This window comes from Ranitomeya imitator, chromosome 4 (genome assembly GCF_032444005.1).
Source record: "Ranitomeya imitator isolate aRanImi1 chromosome 4, aRanImi1.pri, whole genome shotgun sequence".
Taxonomy (NCBI): Eukaryota; Metazoa; Chordata; class Amphibia; order Anura; family Dendrobatidae; genus Ranitomeya; species Ranitomeya imitator.
In genome coordinates this window covers 55,990,235-56,012,298 of record NC_091285.1, presented here as the reverse complement: position 1 = coordinate 56,012,298, position 22,064 = coordinate 55,990,235, and the positions used below count along the sequence as shown (strand labels likewise).

Here is a 22,064-nt window from a genome sequence, read left to right as displayed (position 1 = left end):
GCTAACATATTAAACACCTTCTTCTCCACGGTATTCACGGTGGAAAATGAAATGCTAGGTGAAATCCCAAGAAACAATGAAAACCCTATATTAAGGGTCACCAATCTAACCCAAGAAGAGGTGCGAAACCGGCTAAATAAGATTAAAATAGATAAATCTCCGGGTCCGGATGGCATACACCCACGAGTACTAAGAGAACTAAGTAATGTAATAGATAAACCATTATTTCTTATTTTTAGTGACTCTATAGCGACAGGGTCTGTTCCGCAGGACTGGCGCATAGCAAATGTGGTGCCAATATTCAAAAAGGGCTCTAAAAGTGAACCTGGAAATTATAGGCCAGTAAGTCTAACCTCTATTGTTGGTAAAATATTTGAAGGGTTTCTGAGGGATGTTATTCTGGATTATCTCAATGAGAATAACTGTTTAACTCCATATCAGCATGGGTTTATGAGAAATCGCTCCTGTCAAACCAATCTAATCAGTTTTTATGAAGAGGTAAGCTATAGACTGGACCACGGTGAGTCATTGGACGTGGTATATCTCGATTTTTCCAAAGCGTTTGATACCGTGCCGCACAAGAGGTTGGTACACAAAATGAGAATGCTTGGTCTGGGGGAAAATGTGTGTAAATGGGTTAGTAACTGGCTTAGTGATAGAAAGCAGAGGGTGGTTATAAATGGTATAGTCTCTAACTGGGTCGCTGTGACCAGTGGGGTACCGCAGGGGTCAGTATTGGGACCTGTTCTCTTCAACATATTCATTAATGATCTGGTAGAAGGTTTACACAGTAAAATATCGATATTTGCAGATGATACAAAACTATGTAAAGCAGTTAATACAAGAGAAGATAGTATTCTGCTACAGATGGATCTGGATAAGTTGGAAACTTGGGCTGAAAGGTGGCAGATGAGGTTTAACAATGATAAATGTAAGGTTATACACATGGGAAGAGGGAATCAATATCACCATTACACACTGAACGGGAAACCACTGGGTAAATCTGACAGGGAGAAGGACTTGGGGATCCTAGTTAATGATAAACTTACCTGGAGCAGCCAGTGCCAGGCAGCAGCTGCCAAGGCAAACAGGATCATGGGGTGCATTAAAAGAGGTCTGGATACACATGATGAGAGCATTATACTGCCTCTGTACAAATCCCTAGTTAGACCGCACATGGAGTACTGTGTCCAGTTTTGGGCACCGGTGCTCAGGAAGGATATAATGGAACTAGAGAGAGTACAAAGGAGGGCAACAAAATTAATAAAGGGGATGGGAGAACTACAATACCCAGATAGATTAGCGAAATTAGGATTATTTAGTCTAGAAAAAAGACGACTGAGGGGCGATCTAATAACCATGTATAAGTATATAAGGGGACAATACAAATATCTCGCTGAGGATCTGTTTATACCAAGGAAGGTGACGGGCACAAGGGGGCATTCTTTGCGTCTGGAGGAGAGAATCATATATCATACAATTATCATACAATTGTATCATACAATTATTAGGTTCTGTAGAAGGACGTAGATCTGGGTATTTATTATGATGGAATATAGGCTGAACTGGATGGACAAATGTCTTTTTTCGGCCTTACTAACTATGTTACTATGTTACTATGATACTGTATAAGAAAAAGTGCAGCAGAGCTTTGAAAGTTTTTATGTTATCCAATGAAGACAGAATCCTGATTTTATATCTAAAATATTATTTTTGTCTGACACTTGAAATTTTTTGTATACTTTTGGCTGAAATTGTCGATTCATGTAAATTGAATTTGCATCCTTGGCAGCACACCTATGATTATGTAGTAAAGAGGTTTAAAGATAAAAAATAGACATAAAAAACACATAAGAGCAGAGGTTTGGACAATTTAGGACATAAAGAGATTTAAAGATTAAAAAAACTAGACATAAAAAAACCATAAAAGCAGAGGTTTAAATAATATAGGACATTTCTTAACACACCATAGTAATATCTATATGACATCTTTGAAATTCAATTTAGTACAAAATGGAAGCGGATCTTGATTATTAATGTCACAGCAAGATAAGTTAAGTATAGTAAAGCCTTGATGTAATAAAATACATCATAAAAAATACAAAAAAAAAGCAAAAAAAAACAAAGAATCTAAGCAATAACCGTCATGTTTGTTGCTTGTGTCTTATAATAATGAGAAGTATTACATTTATAGATATATATAAAGGTCTCCATGAGATTTAACATCATCTAAAATAACGCAATGACAGTATTCTTAGTTTATCATTTGCATTAATAAAAAAACTTATACTAATCAAATTTACCAGAAAAAAATAGTAGTTATAATTATTTCTTAAAAATTTTTTTCTTTAAAACATTTCCACCATAAATATGTAATATAAAACCTTGTAAAGTTGTTTCTGACGCTGCAGTTCCCCATATTGGCCTCAGAGCGCCGCTGTTCACCAATAAAGAAAATATTCTGCAAATCCAGAATCGCCTCCATGATGCAGACAGTGTTCAACTGCAAGAAGAAATACACAGCATTTCACACTGGGATGTGCCGGGTACAGGACTCAGAAAGAAGACGGATTATTTTCTGCTGGATTATAAGTATAAGAAGGATTTTTACCATTATATTTCTGGTGAGAAGAAGGATGGCTGGATTACAACTGCAGGAAGGACAATCAGTGCAAGGACTCAGATGGCAAGTAATATTTCCCTTCTTATTTTCCTGGCTGTGTCATTCAGTCTCTGGTCAGATTCATTATTCCATTAATGAAGAATTAAGGAAAGGTTCTATTGTGGGAAATCTAGCAAAGGATCTTGAATTAGATGTTAAGGATCTCTCCAGAAGGAAATTACGTATTGTGTTTAAAATCTCTGAGAAATATTTTAATATAAACCTGGATAATGGAAACCTGTACATTGCTGATAGGATAGACAGGGAGACATTGTGTGAAGCTGCAGCTGATTGTGTCCTTACATTTGATGCTGTGGTAGAAAATCCACTAAATATTTTTAATATTCAGATTGATGTTCAAGATATAAATGACAATCCTCCTATATTTCTTCATGACACAATTAGAATAGAAATGAGTGAATCTACCTCCCCAGGAAGAAGATTTCTTTTACAAAAATCAGAAGATCTGGATGTCGGTGTTAATTCCCTGATCAGCTACAGCCTCAGTGAGAACCAGTATTTTGCTCTTGGAGAGAAGGTCAGCACTGATGGCAGTGTATTTCCAGAGCTGATACTAGAGAAACCTCTAGACCGAGAGACACAGAACAAGCATGAACTCATCCTCACAGCTTCTGATGGAGGAAATCCTGTACAGACAGGCACTGTCCTAATTTATATAATCATCAATGATATCAATGATAATTCTCCAGTATTTACACAGGATGTATATAAAGTAAGTGTCAGAGAAAATATACCGGTGAATTCTACAATTCTGCAGGTCAGTGCAAGTGATGAAGATGAAGGAGTCAATGCACAGATCACTTACTCATTTACCAACGCAGAAAAAAGAATTTTTGAAGCTTTTACTATAAATCCCAAAAATGGTGAAATTAATATTAAAGGGCAATTAGATTATGAAGTGTCAAGAATTCATTACATTTCTGTACAAGCCATGGATAGAGGAGGCCTCGCTGCTCATGCTAAGGTGGTAATAGAAATAACAGATGAAAATGACAATGCTCCTGAGATATCTATAACCTCATCATCAGATCTTATTCCAGAGGATTCTCCCCCTGGTACTATGGTGGCCCTGATTCAAGTTCATGATCGTGACTCTGGAGAGAATGGTGAAGTTCAATGTATAATAATGGGGGATTTGCCTTTTGACCTAATATCATCAGCAGGTGATTTTTATAAAATTGTAACAAGACTTAGTCTTGACAGAGAAAAAATATCATCCTACAACATCACAATAAAAGCATCTGATAAAGGTTCTCCAGAAATGACTTCTAGAAAGGTTCTCCATTTGTCAGTATCAGATATCAATGACAATGCTCCAATGTTTGATAAATTAGGTTATACTGTATATGTAACTGAAAATAACTCACCAGGAGCTTCAATATTAAATCTAAAAGCAAGAGATCTGGACAGTGATGATAATGCAAAGATAACTTATTCTATAATGACTAGAAATGATGAAGAAGATCTCCTGTCTTCCTACATCTCCATAAATCCAGTAACTGGAGTAGTTTATGCTCAGAGATCTTTTGATTATGAGAAATATAAAGAATTTATCATCCAAATTATTGCCAGAGACAATGGATCTCCTTCTCTGAACAGCAGTACCACATTAAGAATATGTATAGTAGACCAGAATGATAACTCTCCGGTCATTCTGTACCCATCACCAGAGGTTGACAGCTCAACATTTGAGATGGTTCCTTGGACCTCTGAACAAGGCTCTTTAGTATCTAAGGTGGTGGCAGTGGACGCTGACTCTGGACACAATGCCTGGTTGTCTTACTTCTTACAGTCATCAGAACCATCACTCTTCTCCATTGACCAGCACACAGGAGAGATCAGGACATCACGTGGATTTCACGAAAAGGACATCATGAAACATGGAATTGTGGTTCTAGTAAAGGACAATGGGATTCCCTCCCGCTCAGCTTCAGTCACTCTAACCATGGTGATTGCTGATCATTTTCATCAGGTTCTCCCTGAGCTGAGCAGTCAGTCTAACAAAGAAGATTCTCAGTCCAACTTACAATTCTACTTAGTGATTGCCTTGGCACTGATTTCCTTTTTCTTCATGTTGACTGTGATTATTGCAGTTATTTCCAAATATAAAGAGTCTAAATCCTCTTCTTCATTCAGATCTATGAGTACAAATCTATACCCACAGGTTGATCCCAGAGTTCTTTCCCAGTTTAACCCTGGAACATTACCTCTGCCATATTCCTATGATGTTTGTGTAACTCTGGATCCAAGCGAGAGGGAATTTGCTTTCCTTAAGCCTCAACACAACGTTCCTGTGGACAGTTTAATAGATGCCGATGATTCAGGGATGGGAAGTGAAAGTGCAAAGAACTGTCTACCTGTAGAAACTGTTGTGGTAGAGGTAGGTATTATATCTCGCTACTTTATATGTCTTTTTCCCATTCTGACATATGTTTTAAGTCATAAAATATGTATCTTCATTTTGTATATATGTGATATATTTAAGTAGAAATCAATACATTTAAATCAGAAAACATTTAGCCAAGAAGTGTAGGGGATGGTGTTGGTAGAGGTATTATGGGGATGTTGGGGGAGTGTTGGCAGTGTGTGGAGTCCTAGATTGCATCTTTATCATGATCTCTGAAAAAGTACTACATAATATTGAATATATTAATACATAACAAAGGGCTATTTTTATGTGTCCCAAAAAATGAATTTTTTACTCTGCCAAAATCCCCATGCTCCTGTGATCCTGTTGCAGTTTTCTGATGTTCATTTTGTTCCTCTGTTGTAGAGATTTGCCCATTGTTTTCTTGGTGCCAAGTATGCTTGTGGTCAAAAAATGCATTTTGCAAGAATTTTCTCACAGACAATGTAGCCCTCCCCATCCGTCATGCTACCCTATCGCTGTGTGGCATGTGTGAACATCGTGATCTTAAGCTATAGTCCTTCCCTTCTCTATGATGCTGATCATCACTCGGCAGCACCTGAACATGAATAAAAAGTATAATCTTGCAACAGTATTTTCAAGATCACTAAATCACATTTAACCCCTTAAAAACAGTGGAATTTTCTGTTTTTCCGTTTCCATCTTTTGTTCCCTGTCTAACCAATGCCATAACTTTTTAATTTTTCTTTCAATATCGCCATATGAGGGTTTGTTTTTTGTGGTTGTACTTTTGAACTACACCATTGTCTTTACCATATTATGTACTGTAAAATGGGAACAATGTGCAATGACATTGCAAAAAAGTGCAATTTCACAAATTTTTTTTAGGGTTTATTTTTACTATATTCACTAAATGCTAAAACTGACTGTTAGGGCTAGCGGAACGCACTAAGTAATAGAGAGATTGATACGAGGTGCATTCACAGCCCTGTTCCATCGTGCAGAGATACCTGCTGCAAAATAATGGCGGATGCAGGGCCGGCGTCAGCATCCGGCGCACCTGGGCAAATGCCGGGGCCCTGGGGAGAGAGGGGGGCCCACTCACGCTGTCATAGATACAGCTGGGAGAGCAGAACAGGAGAACATGCTCTCTCCACCCACAAAGTCACTGCTGGCTGCGTTCTCTTAACCCCTATGTGCCAGCTCTGACACAAGCATCTTCTCACTCAGTTAGTACAGCCAGGCAGGCACACATAGGAGTTAAGAGAAGGCAGCCAGTGTGACATTGTTTGTGGGCGGAGACAGCACGTTCTCTGTTCTGATCTCCGCCCCTGGCTGGCTGCAGTGCTGCTGAACTTATCAGGCAGATTCCGAAGGAGCTCCTACCAGTGACTGAGTGAGTGCAAAGGTATCCAGCAGTGATTGCAGTTGGTCTTATGGCTCAGTCTGCTGCTGCTGTCTCCACTGCCTAAAAATGTGGGTGATGTCTGGAGGAGCAGCTGGTGGGGTGCAGCCTGCAACCTGCAGCCACCCAGCTCTCCCAGAATACAAGCATGCTGCACCAAACCTGCACCAGTGGGGTAGGAAGAAGCTTAACCCCTTCCCATCTGTATGAAGGTTATTGCTAAACCTTAAAGATAACAATCTGACCTGCATAAATGGGGTTAACCAGAAGCCAGGAGGAAGGGGAGCTGCTGCCATGGATAAAACTGAGCTGTGGGCTGTACGTTGGGGCCCCGTGGCCACAGGCTGGTGACTGGAGGGACTCTGCCCAGTGCTGGCATGTGGGTGATTTCTGCTCCGGAGTCTCAGCATCTCTCCTCCAGGTCACACTGTGCAGTCACAGCAACATTGGTTGTGTCTGTCCAGGTCCCAGCAGCTGTCACTGCTCCCAGCAGCTGCCACTGCTCCCACCAAGGACATGGCATCACTTAACCCTTCCCCTGCAGCCACCGGCAACAAATCCACATTATTCCTTGATTAAATCAGGTTCCAACCCAATAGAGGAGCAGACATTTCCTGCTGCCATTAGGGTCCGGGAGGGGGTGACCTGTAACATTGGCTGCCCTGCTACTCTGTAGTGGGGGGTGACAAGTGTAACATAGGGTAACGATGAAGGAGAAATGCACAGGATAATAGTGAGCGTGACTGGAGGGCAGTGTATGGTATGGAGCAGTCAGGGGGTTGGCTGCAGGATCCCCCCATATTGTACATGACTGCTCGGGACAGGGAGGCATTTAATGAGCTTCTAATGACGGGGCACTAATTGGGTCATTAGGGTTTGTGGAAAGGATTCAGCATCAGGTCCCTCATTAATGCCCGAGCCGCCTGTTACTTTATAGCACAGATCTGTTAGGGCCGCAAAACCAAACAACGTTGTTTATGTAGAAAAGTCTTTGTTTCATTGAAAAACTCAAAACAGAAAATATTTTCTGATACAACAACGCCCTGCTCACGACACTGCACAGCACCTCTCCTGTATATATACACTGAACAGCACCTCTCCTCCTGTATGTATACACTGCACAGTACCGCTCCTCCTGTATATGTACACTGCACAGCACCTTTCCTCCTGTATATGTACACTGCACAGCACCTTTCCTCCTGTATATATACACTGCACAGCACCTCTCCCCTTGTATATATACACTGCACAGTACTACTCCTCCTGTATATATACACTGAACAGTACCACTCCTCCTGTATATATACACTGCACAGCACCTCTCCCCCTGTATATATACACTGCACAGCACCTTTCCTCCCGTATATATACACTGCACAGCACCTCTCCTGTATATATACACTGCACCTTTCCTCCTGTCCTATATATACACTGCCCAGCACCTTTCCTCCTGTATGTATACACTGCACAGCACCTCTCCTGTATATATACACTGCACAGCACCTTTCCTCCTGTATATAAACACTGCACAGTACCACTCCTCCTGTCCTGTATATATACACTGCAGAATTTACGATAGCTGTCACTCATGTAAGAAGTGAAATCTGGCATTGTACTATATATTTCTCTGCCGTATCTGTGCATCATAAATCGGGGTATGTGTTAAAGGGGGGGCCCACTGAGACTCTTTCGCTCGGGGCCCTCGAAAACCTGGAGCCGGCCCTGGGCGGATGGACACAAGTGGGTAAAACTTGACCCCGTGTGAAATGAAAGTGAGCTCTGTTGCCTCACAGAGTCACGCTGTACACAGGGACTAAAACCCTAACTAGGGTTGTGCTTGCTCTGGAACTCTTCTGTGCTAACCACACGCATGAAAGAACCAGATGCTAAGTCAAGGCTAATTGCCCCCACTGACGCTAGCTGCCTGCCTGAGTGTACAGCCCCAAAGCTAAACAGACTCACACCACATATATACTGAGTGGTAGGGTGTCCACTCACAACAGCCAAACACAAATGATACTAGCGCGTGGCCATGCGGCCATGCGAACCTTTTATAATTGTAGCTCTCCAGGACCTTCCTAGTGGACCAATAGAAGCCGCTACAGGACCTGAGCGTGTGACCCCCAACCTCCAATGAGAGGTCCTCCCCTGGCCATGCTCAGGAGAAAAGCAGGACTTAGTCCCAGGAGCGCCTGCTCGCCACCGAACAGTACTGGTTATAATGGCTGAACCTGGAAGGGCAGCAGTAACCAAACGTGCAGTATCTGTCCGAGCCAGGCGCTGGGACCGACATCTCCGCTGAGCAGATTCCACTGCGGCTGGAGAAGAATGGGAGACCGCAGTAGACATGGTTCGAGATTCCCCCTGTGCAGCAGCAGGAACTCAACACCTAACACTGTCCTGGCATTATGATCTCCTGGTCATCGTGATCTGACCTGGCATTATGATTCTCCAGGTCATCGTGAGCTCACTGATACCAAACTAATTTAAGTGATGGAAAAAAATCCAGGTTTTGCATAAAAAAGCTCCATTTTCCGAGACCCTTAGCATCGCCATTTTTTCATGATCCTGGGATGGGTGAAGGCTTATTTTTTGCACGCTGAGCTGATGTTTTTATTGATAACATTTTGGTGTAAATACAATGTTTTGATGACCGCCTGTTATTGTATTTTACAGCAATGTTACGGTGACCAAAAAAATTTAATTTTTTATGTAATTTTGACTAGGAACTGAGATCATCTGGTCACCTGTGCTACACATAATAGGGCTTCATCCTTGCTATGTGTAGCTCAAATGATCTTCTGCTATGAGCACTGGCCACAAGGCGGCACTCATTGAGAGTGGGCAATGACAACCACAGGGGTCTCCTGCAGACCCCAGATTGTCATGCCAACTCATCGAGTACCCACGGTCATGTGACATATGCGCTTATGGGTGGAGTTTTTGATGCGCTTCCAGAGCGAGAATGCTAAATGCCGCTGTCAGACACTGACAGCGGCATTTAACATGTTAATAGCAATGGGTGGATGGGTGGATCACAATTCCACCACGGCTGTTAGCGGCACATGTCAGCTGATGAAATCAGCTGACATGTGCAATGCTGGAAAGCATGCGGGCTGAGCTCGGAGCCCGCATGGAGTGTTGGGACATGACCTTTGATGTATATACACAACAAAAGTTGTTAAGAAATTAGAGATGACCTTTCACTAGTTTTAGAATGTTAAACTGGCCATGGAATGGAGGGCGCAGAGATTTTAATTTATCCTCTCCTTTGTAGAGATATTAGTTTGTTAAGTTTAGGCTATAATTTATAAGTCCAACAGGGCATTACCACAGATTTGTCTCTGGGTGCATGCACTTTTTCTCCTGAATAATGTTGACCAATCAGAAGCAAGACTGTTGTGCAGGAGAAAGAAGAACAAACTTCTTGAGACGGTCAGAATAACATGATTTTTTTTGTAAAATGTAATGACAGGTAACTGTGTTCTGATCTCTGATCTCTGCAGCCATCATGTAGAATACAGCAAAGTACAGCCATGTAATTACACCTTCAGCTTTCATCTCACTACCATCAATGTTGAGAGAAGGGGAATACAGAAAAGCTGATATCACTATGGGAGTAAAGCTGCAGCAGCATAGGCGTTTGTAATCCTATTCAGCTCAGCTGTGCTTCCCCTACACAATGACTGACATGAGATGATAGCTGACGGTGAATGTTGTCTCACTCTGCTCTGCTGTACTCTACACAGTAGCTGAAGAGATCAAGACTCTGAACTGGGCTCTCTGTTCTTTCCCCTGTCCAGTGCCTCTTACTTATGATTGGTCAGCATCATGCAATAGAAAACGTTCATCCTCCCCAGAGCCAAATCTCAGCTGTGACGGGGTGTATGGCAGAGCAAGAAGGGACAGCAGGCCAAGGGATGATTCCACAGATTTATTATCAAGAACGCTGGAACAACACATGCAGGTAGATCTACAGAGTCCACAATTAGTCCAGTGGAACAGGTTCGGGGGCACCTCCCGATAATCCTTGTGCCAGGTAACAAAGCAATAGTCCACAATTAGTCCAAGGGATCCCAAAACAATCTCACGAACGACGAGATATGTCCTCAGCTCAAGTCTCGACCCGTTCGCTTCCGCAGTCACAGCTGGACGTGGGGTCTTGCCTCAGCTAAGAATCCCCACTCCTTCTCCTTCTCCTTCTCAGATCAACTCACATCTGATCTCAAAATAAGAATGAATTGTCTGAGCTCCTGGGATCCGCCCATGAAAGGGGTAGGGGTCACACCTTCTATTCAATGGTTGGGTCCACCAGAAGATTCTAGACTGGTGGGCTCCGCTTAATCTATGTAGTATGTACATTTGACTAGCCACCTGCTGTGAGGAAGAATGGCTATTCCTCCACTAGTGGTGTTGACAAAGCTTAATTACATTAGAGCTTAGGGATGCAAGTATTGGGGGAAGGAGACATATTGTTACAGGTGAACTCCCAGCCAAGAAAATACATAAATTACAGCTAATAGAAACCAGAGAACAGTTACATACGTCAAATGGCATATAATTCAAATACAGGACAGGGCAAAAGTACATATCATGACAATCCCTTCCCCTCCCAATTTGTGTACGTACCAGGGACCTCTACAGGTCGCTGGTTAAGTACACACAGGCAGAGTGTAACTTACATGTGGCTTCATGCAGCCACGAATTGGCATCGTAGCTCTCCCACATCATTGCCCAGGAGAACATCTGCAGGCAGACCACCCATCACCCCAACCACACATCGCCTGACCCCAAAACCAAAGTTCAGATCACAGTGGCTGTGGGAATAGTCCTCCATTGTCCACCAGCCAGTTCAATGACAATCCCAGGTCCTCTATGGATTGCCTCAGGCCGAACCACTCGGGGATCAGCCAGTGTGAGGAAAGCCCCTGAGTCACAAAATCCAATAAGTCTCTGTCCATCCAGCACGACCTCCTGCAAGTGCTTACCTCGATGAGCAGAAGTCGTCATAGCTGCAGGTCGCACACCATAAACTCCTAGTGGTGCAACATGGGTGGGTGAGGCACTAGGCCAGTCCTTACGTAGTGGTGACACGTCGTCCTCCATGGCACTTGGGTGTACATAATTAATAATATGACTGGGTACAGGATTAATCCTCATTTGAACAGCTGGGCAGGAGGCTTGCAGATGCCCCGGCTGTCCACATCGATAGCATCTCTGCTGGGTCTCACTCCATCCAAGGCGTCCTCTTGGGCGAGGGGTAAGGGAACCTGGAGGCCGGCTCCCACCTGAAGGTGCTGTAGGGGTTTGAGGACGACTTCTACATGAGCTGGCTGGGCATGAGGCCTGCAGATGCCCCAGATGCCCACAACCATAGCACCTGCGCTCTGCTACTTCCTCTCCTCGTCGTATTCCAGAAAACGCAGTAGAAGCAACTGGAGGCACATTTACACGGGTATCAGCATGAGGTGGTGGCTTAGAGGAACGGGGAACAATGGGGACAGAAGAACAGGGGGCCACCGGTGTTGTGGAGCTGGTAGGCCTCTCTCCATCCTCCAACAGAACCCTCCACTGAGGCTTGATGGTGAGAGCCTCATCAGCTAGAGCTGCAGCTTCCTCCACAGTGGCTGGTCTCCTCTCACGCACCCATTCCCGGATCTCAGCAGGGCACTTGAAGTAAAACTGCTCTTTTAGGATAACCTGGAGGAAGGTCTCCCAGGTTAAGGCCTCCTCTGCCTCTAGCCAGCGATGACATATTTGTTTGAGTCTGTGGGCATACATCTTGAAAGACACTTCCTCATCACAGGCTAAAGTACGGAACTGAGTCCTGTAAGTGTCTGGGGTAACAGCATAATGTTCTAGAATAGTCCGTTTAATCTCCGCATACTCACAGTTTCCCCGAGGGTCCATAGCTCTATAGGCTGCGGCAGCTCCACCCTCTAAGAGCCCCACCAGATGTCGGACTCGCTCCCTTTCCGGGACTTCCATTAATCGACACTGATGCTCAAAGTCCTGGAAGAAGCCCTCAATGTCGCCTGCAGCCTCATTAAAGGGCTTGAAGTCTTTGCGGGACACTCTGGGGAGTTCCCTCATGGTGGGTGCTGGGGTTACAGTCTGTCTGGAGCTTCTAGCTGCTTCCAAAGCGATCTGCCTCTCCAGCAATGCCATCTCCTGAGCTCTGTCCTCGGCTCTGTGAATGGCCTCCCTCTCCTCGGCTCTGTGAATGGCCTCCCTCTCCTGAGCTCTGTGAATGGCCTCCCTCTTATCGTCCATGGTGGCCTCTTCTCCCAGCAATGCGAACTCCTCCTCGTACCACACAACCCACTGACTTTTTTGGGTATTTACCTCCGGCTGCAGTCTTTCCTCCATTTGCTGTGAGGATCCTTCCTCAGCGTCATCTTGCAGGCGAACTCCTTCCAAAGCCTCAATTAGCTGCTCCTTGGAGAGTCCTTTAAAACGGACTCCTACTTCCCGGGCCTTTGATTGTAGGCTCCCCAAACTCCAGTTCTTGTACTCTGTGGTGATGGTTCTCGATGTTGATGGGCCGTTGTCCTCCATTCCTTCTGCTCTGATCCCGCTGCTTGCCACCAGTTTGTGATGGGATGTACGGCAGAGCAAGAAGGGACAACAGGCCAAGGGATGATTCCACAGATTTATTATCAAGAACGCTGGAACAACACATGCAGGTAGATCTACAGAGTCCACAATTAGTCCAGTGGAACAGGTTCGGGGGCACCTCCCGATAATCCTTGTGCCAGGTAACAAAGCAATAGTCCACAATTAGTCCAAGGGATCCCAAAACAATCTCACGAACGACGAGATATGTCCTTAGCTCAAGTCTCGCCCCGTTCGCTTCCGCAGTCACAGCTGGACGTGGGGTCTTGCCTCAGCTAAGAATCCCCACTCCTTCTCCTTCTCAGATCAACTCACATCTGATCTCAAAATAAGAATGGATTGTCTGAGCTCCTGGGATCCGCCCATGAAAGGGGTAGGGGGTCACACCTTCTATTCAATGGTTGGGTCCACCAGAAGATTCTAGACTGGTGGGCTCCGCTTAATCTATGTAGTATGTACATTTGACTAGCCACCTGCTGTGAGGAAGAATGGTTATTCCTCCACTAGTGGTGTTGACAAAGCTTAATTACATTAGAGCTTAGGGATGCAAGTATTGGGGGAAGGAGACATATTGTTACAGGTGAACTCCCAGCCAAGAAAATACATAAATTACAGCTAATAGAAACCAGAGAACAGTTACATACGTCAAATGGCATATAATTCAAATACAGGACAGGGCAAAAGTACATATCATGACAGCAGCTTTGGCTTATGATAAACTGTAAAATGTCACAAACTAATAACTTTGTGATGGAGAGCAGAAATTTAAAAAAATAAAAACTAAATTTAACTCCCATCTGCAGCTATTATTCTATGATGTGGCTAATTTAACATACTCAAACTGATGTAAAGTCTTTTAACAGCTTTTCAAAAACAATTACAGTCTGCAGAAGATATGTTGCATAGGATACATTTTTTGTGGTGAATAAATTTATGAATCGCCATATTATTTTGTAGGAAGGACTTTAAAACTTTTCCAAATCAATTGTTTTAGTCCATTTAATACTGCTTCTTATCAATATTAGGATGTATTGGTAAAAAAGTTGGGGGAGGAGACTGTCTTATCTAGCTCTTTGCAACTTTAATGTTTTCAATTTCTAGAGCAAAATTGTTTGTTTTTTCTTGGATTAAATCAGGTTTCTCTGTATTTTGGACATTATCAGTATATTTGCTTATGCCTACTTTACATTGCTTGCGTATGATAATTCTAAAGTGAAATTCTATCCAAGAAGGCTTTTAGTGACTTTTTTGAGCGATGCAAACTTGAAAATTTACTCAAGAATTAATTCTAGCTTGGTGCCCTTTGATTGTATATTAATCTAAGTATGCATAAATATAATAAATATAGTAGTAATTATGTGAGTAATATACAGTACGCAAAACTGTCATAGATAATAGAAAGGTAGAATAGAGTAAAACGTCTATTTATACATCAAATACTTGTATATCCAAAATTAATAGTTTGTAAATCTTCATACAAAAACTGGCAAATAATTGCATTAAATGGGACATATAAACTAAAGAATAAAAATGTTCATAATCCTTTAATGTTTTTTTAAAAAATGCAGGTGTGGTTAACGTGAAGATAATGATAAATCACTTACCTACAATTGTGGTTCTAAGAAATGTCATATTATCTATAGAATATTATCAGAAGTCTGGTTCTCTTTCATCATTATTTTGCACCGTTATGTGTAGCTTTTTCTAATAATGATGATTATTTTGCTTCGAAGATAAAATCCCTAATTACTAGAAATACCATCATAAATATGTAATAAATTATTTTCTAAGACATTCAATTACATTTTGCAAATATTTAAGGAAAGTTAGATGTATAGGAGAAGATGTGTCGGCCGTGCAGACTATTTATCAGACCGGTCTGATGGCATCACTATGATATCGTTGGAATTCCTTTAGGATCATAAGAAAAGGACATAGATTATGAGTATCATGAATTTAGTAAAATGTACAAACTTTCATAAAAATTAAGCAGTAATTACTTCTGAGAATTATAAAACAAGAGGAATATTGTAAACATTAAAGTGCCACAAGAATTCTATGTGATACGCCAGAATATTCTTTTTATTAAATAATTTTATCATAGAATTAATGATGACAAATCAATACATATAACACATGTTTTCTTTTTTAAATATCCATGGCAGTTTTGACCATAATTTATAAAGTTCAGTTTTAAGGAATATCTGTGTTATTGAAAAGTATGGTGCTGCAGTTCCCCATATTGGCCTCAGAGCGCCGCTGTTCACCAATAAAGAAAATATTCTGCAAATCCAGAATCGCCTCCATGATGCAGACAGTGTTCAACTGCAAGAAGAAATACACAGCATTTCACACTGGGATGTGCCGGGTACAGGACTCAGAAAGAAGACGGATTATTTTCTGCTGGATTATAAATATAAGAAGGATTTTTACCATTATATTTCTGGTGAGAAGAAGGATGGCTGGATTACAACTGCAGGAAGGACAATCAGTGCAAGGACTCAGATGGCAAGTAATATTTCCCTTCTTATTTTCCTGGCTGTGTCATTCAGTCTCTGGTCAGATTCATTATTCCATTAATGAAGAATTAAGAAAAGGTTCTATTGTGGGAAATCTAGCAAAGGATCTTGAATTAAATGTTAAGGATCTCTCCAGAAGGAAATTACGTATTGTGTCTAAAATCTCTGAGAAATATTTTAATATAAACCTGGATAATGGAAACCTGTACATTGCTGATAGGATAGACAGGGAGACATTGTGCAGAGCTGCAGCTGATTGTGTCCTTACATTTGATGCTGTGGTGGAAAATCCACTAAATATTTTCAGTGTTAAAATTAATATTCAAGATATAAATGACAATCCTCCTACATTTCTTCATAGCACATTGATATTAAAAATGAGTGAATCTACCTCCCCAGGAGCAAAATTTGCATTGAAAAAAGCAGAAGATCTGGATGTCGGTGTTAATTCCCTGATCAGCTACAGCCTCAGTGAGAACCAGTATTTTGCTCTTGGAGAGAAGGTCAGCACTGATGGCAGTGTATTTCCAGAGCTGATACTAGAGAAACCTCTAGACCGAGAGACACAGAACAAGCATGAACTCATCCTCACAGCTTCTGATGGAGGAAATCCTGTACAGACAGGCACTGCCCTAATTAATATCATTATCACTGACTTCAATGATAATTCTCCAGTATTTACACAGGATGTATATAAAGTAAGTGTCAGAGAAAATATACCGGTGAATTCTACAATTCTGCAGGTCAGTGCAAGTGATGAAGATGAAGGAGTCAATGCACAGATCACTTACTCATTTAGCAACACAGAAAAAAGTATTTTTGAAACTTTAACTATAAATCAAAATAGTGGTGAAATTAAAATTAAAAGAATATTAGATTATGAAGTCATTACATTTTATGACATTTCTGTGCAAGCAGAAGATGGAGGAGGCCTCGCTGCTCATGCTAAGGTTTTAATAGAAATAACAGATGAAAATGACAATGCTCCTGAGATATCTATAACTTCATCATCAGATCTTATTCCTGAGGATTCTCCCCCTGGTACTATGGTGGCACTAATTCAAGTCCATGATCCTGATTCAGGAGAAAATGGTGAGGTTCAATGTATAATAACTGGAGATTTGCCTTTTGAGATAATTTCAACAACAGGAATATTTTATAAAATTGTTACAAGATGTAGTCTAGATAGAGAAGTGATATCATCATACAACATCACAATTCAAGCATCTGATAAAGGGTCTCCTCAAATGAGTTCTAGAAAAGTTATTAGGCTTGATGTATCAGATGTCAATGACAATGCTCCAGTGTTTGAGAAATTAGGTTACACTGCATCAGTAAATGAAAATAATTCACCAGGAGCTTTAATCTTTAGTATTCAAGCAAGAGATCTGGACAGCGAAAACAATGCTAAGATAACATATTCTACGATGACTAGAAATAATGAAGATCTCCTGTCTTCCTATATCTCCATGAATCCAGTCACTGGGGTCGTTTATGCTCAACGGTCATTTGACTATGAGAAGCATAAAGAATTTAATATCCAAATCATCGCTAGAGACAATGGATCTCCATCTCTGAACAGCAGTACAACACTAAGAATATGTATAGTAGACCAGAATGATAATTCTCCAGTCATTCTATACCCATCACCAGAGGTTGACAGCTCAACATTTGAGATGGTTCCTTGGACCTCTGAACAAGGCTCTTTAGTATCTAAGGTGGTGGCAGTGGACGCTGATTCTGGACACAATTCCTGGTTGTCTTACTTTTTACACTCTTTGGAACCATCACTCTTCACCATTGACCAGCACACAGGAGAGATCAGGACATCACGTGGATTTCAAGAAAAGGACATCATGAAACATAGAATTGTGGTTCTAGTAAAAGACAATGGAAATCCTTCCCGCTCATCTTCAGTTACTCTAACCATGGTGATTGCTGATCATTTTCATCAGGTTCTTCCTGAACTGAGTAGTCAGTCTAACAAGGAAAAATCTCAGTCCAACCTACAATTCTATTTGGTGATCGCCTTGGCGCTGATTTCCTTTTTCTTCATGTTGACTGTGATTATTGCAGTTGTCTCCAAGTATAAAGAATCTAAATCTTCTTCATTTGGGTCGCTGAGTACAAGTCTATATCCTCAAGTAGATCACAGATTTGTGTCTCAATTTACCAATGGGACATTACCTCTTCCATATTCCTATGATGTTTGTGTAACTCTGGATCCGAGTGAGCAAGAATTTGCTTTCCTCAAACCCCAGCACAATGTTCCTGTAGACAGTCTAATAGATGCCGATGACTCAGGGGTTGGAAATGAAACTTTAAAGAACCCTGCATCCATAGAAAATCAGGTATGTATTAAAAAGCACTTGATCTTTACCAGATGTTTGTGTTCTAAATTTTCAATCTCATTTTAATACTGTTTATATTATATCTCCTTTTAGCTCCTTTCATAGATATTTGATATTATATTCCTCTTAAATAAATTGTATGGCAAAACATTTTATTAAATAGATATTATTCAACTTAAAATGGTGATGATGACTTGAATAAAAAGTCAGTTAGACTTACTTTATGCCTTCTTAATAGTCATGATAATCCCTTCTCATTTTTGTAAGTGCAAAGGAACCTGCCAGTTTGCGGGAGAGAAAAAAGTACAAATAGCCTTTTAATAAAATTTTTGTAACATTTATTCCTTCAGAGTTTAACGCATATGAATACAGGCATTTAGGAGCCTTGTTCACAGAAATCTAGACATTTCGAACCTATTGTCAATATGATAGAAAAGTGTAGCTTGCTGTGGACTAGGCCTTTAAGTGTTTGCATTTCTGCACTCATATTTATTTAATGCTTGAGGAATAAAAGTTAGAAAAGATTTACCATAATGCTGGATCACATGGAATAATTCCTGTCAACACTTGATGACATAACACACAGACTTGTATCTACCAAGTTATCACTGTGGATTTTAAACTATAAAGTGTTGAATCAATGTAATGACAATTTATTAATATTTTGGATTGAACAACTTGAATTTGAGCTTAAAATTGCTTTAACAAAGATTTTGTGCAATGTTACTTGTTGTGTAGACTGTATTCAAAATATCTAAGGCCAGAGGTCTCCTGTTTTCCCTTAAGACTAGTGTTTATTACATGGCCTTTATTTGCTTGCTTTACAATCTAGTCCTCATGGGCAAGTAACATTTAAGGGCGCATTACGTTTACCAGGTTCATGTACAGCCAACAGTTAAGATGGAACAATCCCAAATAATTGTTGGCATCACACCACTTCTACTGTATAGGACTGGTTCTTTTGTATACTGTAAGAAGTAGATCAGTGTTTTGGCTTTAGAAAAAAGCAAAAAATGGAACTGTGACAATGTCAGATCTATCCAAATTAGGACATCATCTGTACCCTTAGAAAATTAGACTAGTAGGAACTATACTTACAAAGCAGTCCTCCAAAATTCATAATAGTGAGGCTGATAGGAAAATAATTCTCATATCTGTAAAGTCCCAAGATGATTTACAGTTATCATATTTGTCACTCTACTTTTTTTTAAATCCAAGGGTTTTTTGAAGTCTTAATGTTTTTGTACACTGAGTTTTTGTTAGGGCTGGCGGAACGCACCGAGTAGATATAAAGATAGTAAAGGTGCATTCGCAGCCCGGGGTCCACAGTGCAGGAGTGGAACCTGCTGCTAGTTAATGGCGGCACTATATGGCAGTACTACGCCAGAATAGACACGGGTTCCGTCTTCCGGTCTGTATAGGAGCGAACTCTGTTGCTTCACAGAGTCGCCGGGAATAACGGTAATTTCTGGTGTGAAATGCTTTTAAAAGTCACAAAATTTTGGTGCAACTTAGAGTTGCACAAGAAATTTTAGCTTTTAGTGTTTTTAGGCCAGTTTCCTCCAGCCCCCAGGTCCTTTAAAATGGGTGGATATGGGGAGTGTGACGACACAGCATTGTATCTTAATTAACCTGATGTATATTTGTATATTTTCAGCATGCCAAGAGGAATAGACTGTTATCTATATGTTGACTTTAGAATTTATGTGTATCTTTCTGGTTTGTCAAAAAAACACAGACTTTTGTTAGTACAAGTCTGTAATATTGACTTGTACGTTAACATTTGATGTAACATATTGTGCTGTTATACTGGATGACTAGTGATACAGGGTGTTAGGTGTTGAGCTCCTGCCGCTGCACAGGGGGAATCTCAAACCATGCCCACTGTGGTCTCCTCCAGCCGCAGTGGAACCTGCTCAGCAGAGATGTCGATCCCAGTTTCAGGCTCAAGCTGATGTTGTGCACTCGGGGACTGCTACCTTTCCAGGCTCTGCCTTTGTAGCCAGCACTGTTCAGCAGCGAGCAGGCATTTCAGGGTCTAAGTCATGCTTTTCCCACACTGAGCATGCCCACAGGATGACCTCCAATTGGAGGTCGAGGGTCACATGCTCAGGTCCTGTTGCTGCTCCTATTGGACCATCAGGAAGGTCCCCGAGCGCAATTGCTATAAAAGGTTTGCATGGCCGCTTGGCCATGCGCTAGTGTAAACTTATTAACTTGTGTATGTGGATGAATGCCTGTCGATGGATGAAAGCTCTGAATCATTTCCATCTCTAGTGTTATTGCCTGCTCGCCAGAGTAGCGCCGTGCAAAGATTGTGCGCTTTCCTGGTCCTAGTTAGGGTGGTTAATGGCATCCACCAGGCGGCGCTGCATGCACTCCTGTGCTGTAAATATTTACTTTAGTTGTTTCCCTTGCACCGCAGTAGCAGTATCAAGTGCAAATGATCTAGAGGGATGCTTACCCTGAGTCTTGGGGCAGAGTTCTGTGTCGCCTTGCTTGCACTCTCTGTGCAGTATCGCAGCCCTGTGACGCAACAGGGTTCGCTTCATTCATACCGGGTGAAGCTGTGTACTCACATTAGACTGCCAGAGGAGGAGGAGCCTCGGCAAATTGTCACCTCTGAGAGTCTGAGAACTATGGCTCCAGTGTCGCAAGAGTCTGTGCCCCCGGGAAAGACTTTCGTACCATCTAATTTGTGACCAGAGGTTCTCTCTTGGGCTCACTCCTCCAGGGTGGGTGGAGATTTCAGGATCAAGAGGACATCAAGGCTTCTGGCCAGGATGTACTGGTGGACACATATGGCCCATGATGTCGAAGACAATATTCGGGCGTGTGTCTCCTGTGCCAAGAATAGGTTTTCTCGACAATGGCCTGCTGGGCTACTTATCCCCCTACAGGTGGCTGATAGGCCCTGGGAGATGGTCGGGATGAACTTTGTGGTTGGATTACCCAAGTCCCATAGCTACACCGGTATTTGGGTAGTTACCGATCATTTCTCTAAAATGGTGCATTTGGTGGCTTTACCACGGTTATCTTCCACACGGGCCTTGGCGGCGTTGTTTGTCAAACATGTCTTCCGCTTACACGGTATGCCTGATAAGATTGTCAGTGACCGGGGTCCCCAGTTTGCATCTCGGTTCTGGAGAGAGCTTTGTCGCCTACTTAGTATTGAGCTGAAGCTCTCTTCAGGGTACCATCCAGAGACGAATGGGTTGGTAGAGAGAGCCAACCAGACCCTGGTCACATACCTATGACCATTTTGTCTCAGCCAGGCTGGATGACGGCGCATCCCTGCTACCATGGGCAGAGTTTGCCTTGAACAATGCCATAGCCGACTCCACTGGGCAGACCCCATTTCTTCTTAAATACGGCCAGCATCCGCAGGTTCCTGTGCCCATGCCCATGTCTTCCACCAACTCTAGGATGGCAGACTGGGCAGTGGAAGCATGGGTCATCTGGGACCGCACACAGGATGTCATCTGGGCCTCCAAGGAGAGAATGAGGGTCTCTGCCGATGCACATCTGTGCCCGGCTCTGACCTTTGCTCCTGGCAACTTAATGTGGCTCTCTGCCCACAATATCAGGCTGCGAGTTGAGTCCACTAAGTTTGTGCCCCGCTACTTAGGTCCCTTCAAGGTTCTGGAACAGGTTAATCCTGTGGTCTACCGTCTGGCTCTTCCTCTACGCCTGGGTATCACTGACACCTTTCATGTGTCCTTTTTAAAGCCAATTTACATGTCCCGGTTTTCCGAGTCATCTGCTGGGACATCAGGTTCATCCACTGATGAGTACGAGGTGAATTCTATCTTGGGGTGCAAAGTGATATGTGGCAAAAAGTACTATCTGGTGGACTGGAAGGGTCACGGCCCAGAGGACAGAACCTGGGAACCTGTGGAGCACATTTGGGCTCTGCTGCTCATTCCAGCCTTTGAACTTAGCGAGGCCCAAGCAGGGGGGTAATGTTAGGTGTTGAGTTCCCGTCACTGCACAGAGGGAATCTCGAACCATGTCCACTGCGGTCTCCCATTCTCGTCCAGCCGCAGTGGAACCTGCTCAGCAGACATGTTGATCCCAGCGTCTGGCTCAAGCTGATACTGTGCGCTGGGGGACTGCTACCTTT

The 22,064-nt window shown here is 42.3% G+C and overlaps 1 protein-coding gene across 21 annotated transcripts in view; it reads left to right on the top strand.

Moving 5' to 3' along the window:
• LOC138675459 (protocadherin gamma-B2-like) overlaps positions 1-22,064 on the top strand; it is a 502,075-nt gene that overhangs the window by 299,403 nt on the left and 180,608 nt on the right. Inside the window, exon 1 of one of the 21 annotated variants that reach the window (XM_069763703.1) lies at positions 2,458-5,063. The exons of 19 other annotated variants lie outside the window; for them this stretch is intronic. In XM_069763703.1, coding sequence (XP_069619804.1) covers positions 2,484-5,063 — 2,580 coding nt within the window. In that variant the 5' untranslated portion in view covers positions 2,458-2,483. Of the gene's footprint in view, positions 1-2,457; positions 5,064-15,343; positions 17,942-22,064 lie in introns of those variants that run through there. One more of the 21 variants, XM_069763712.1, reaches the window with a different exon arrangement.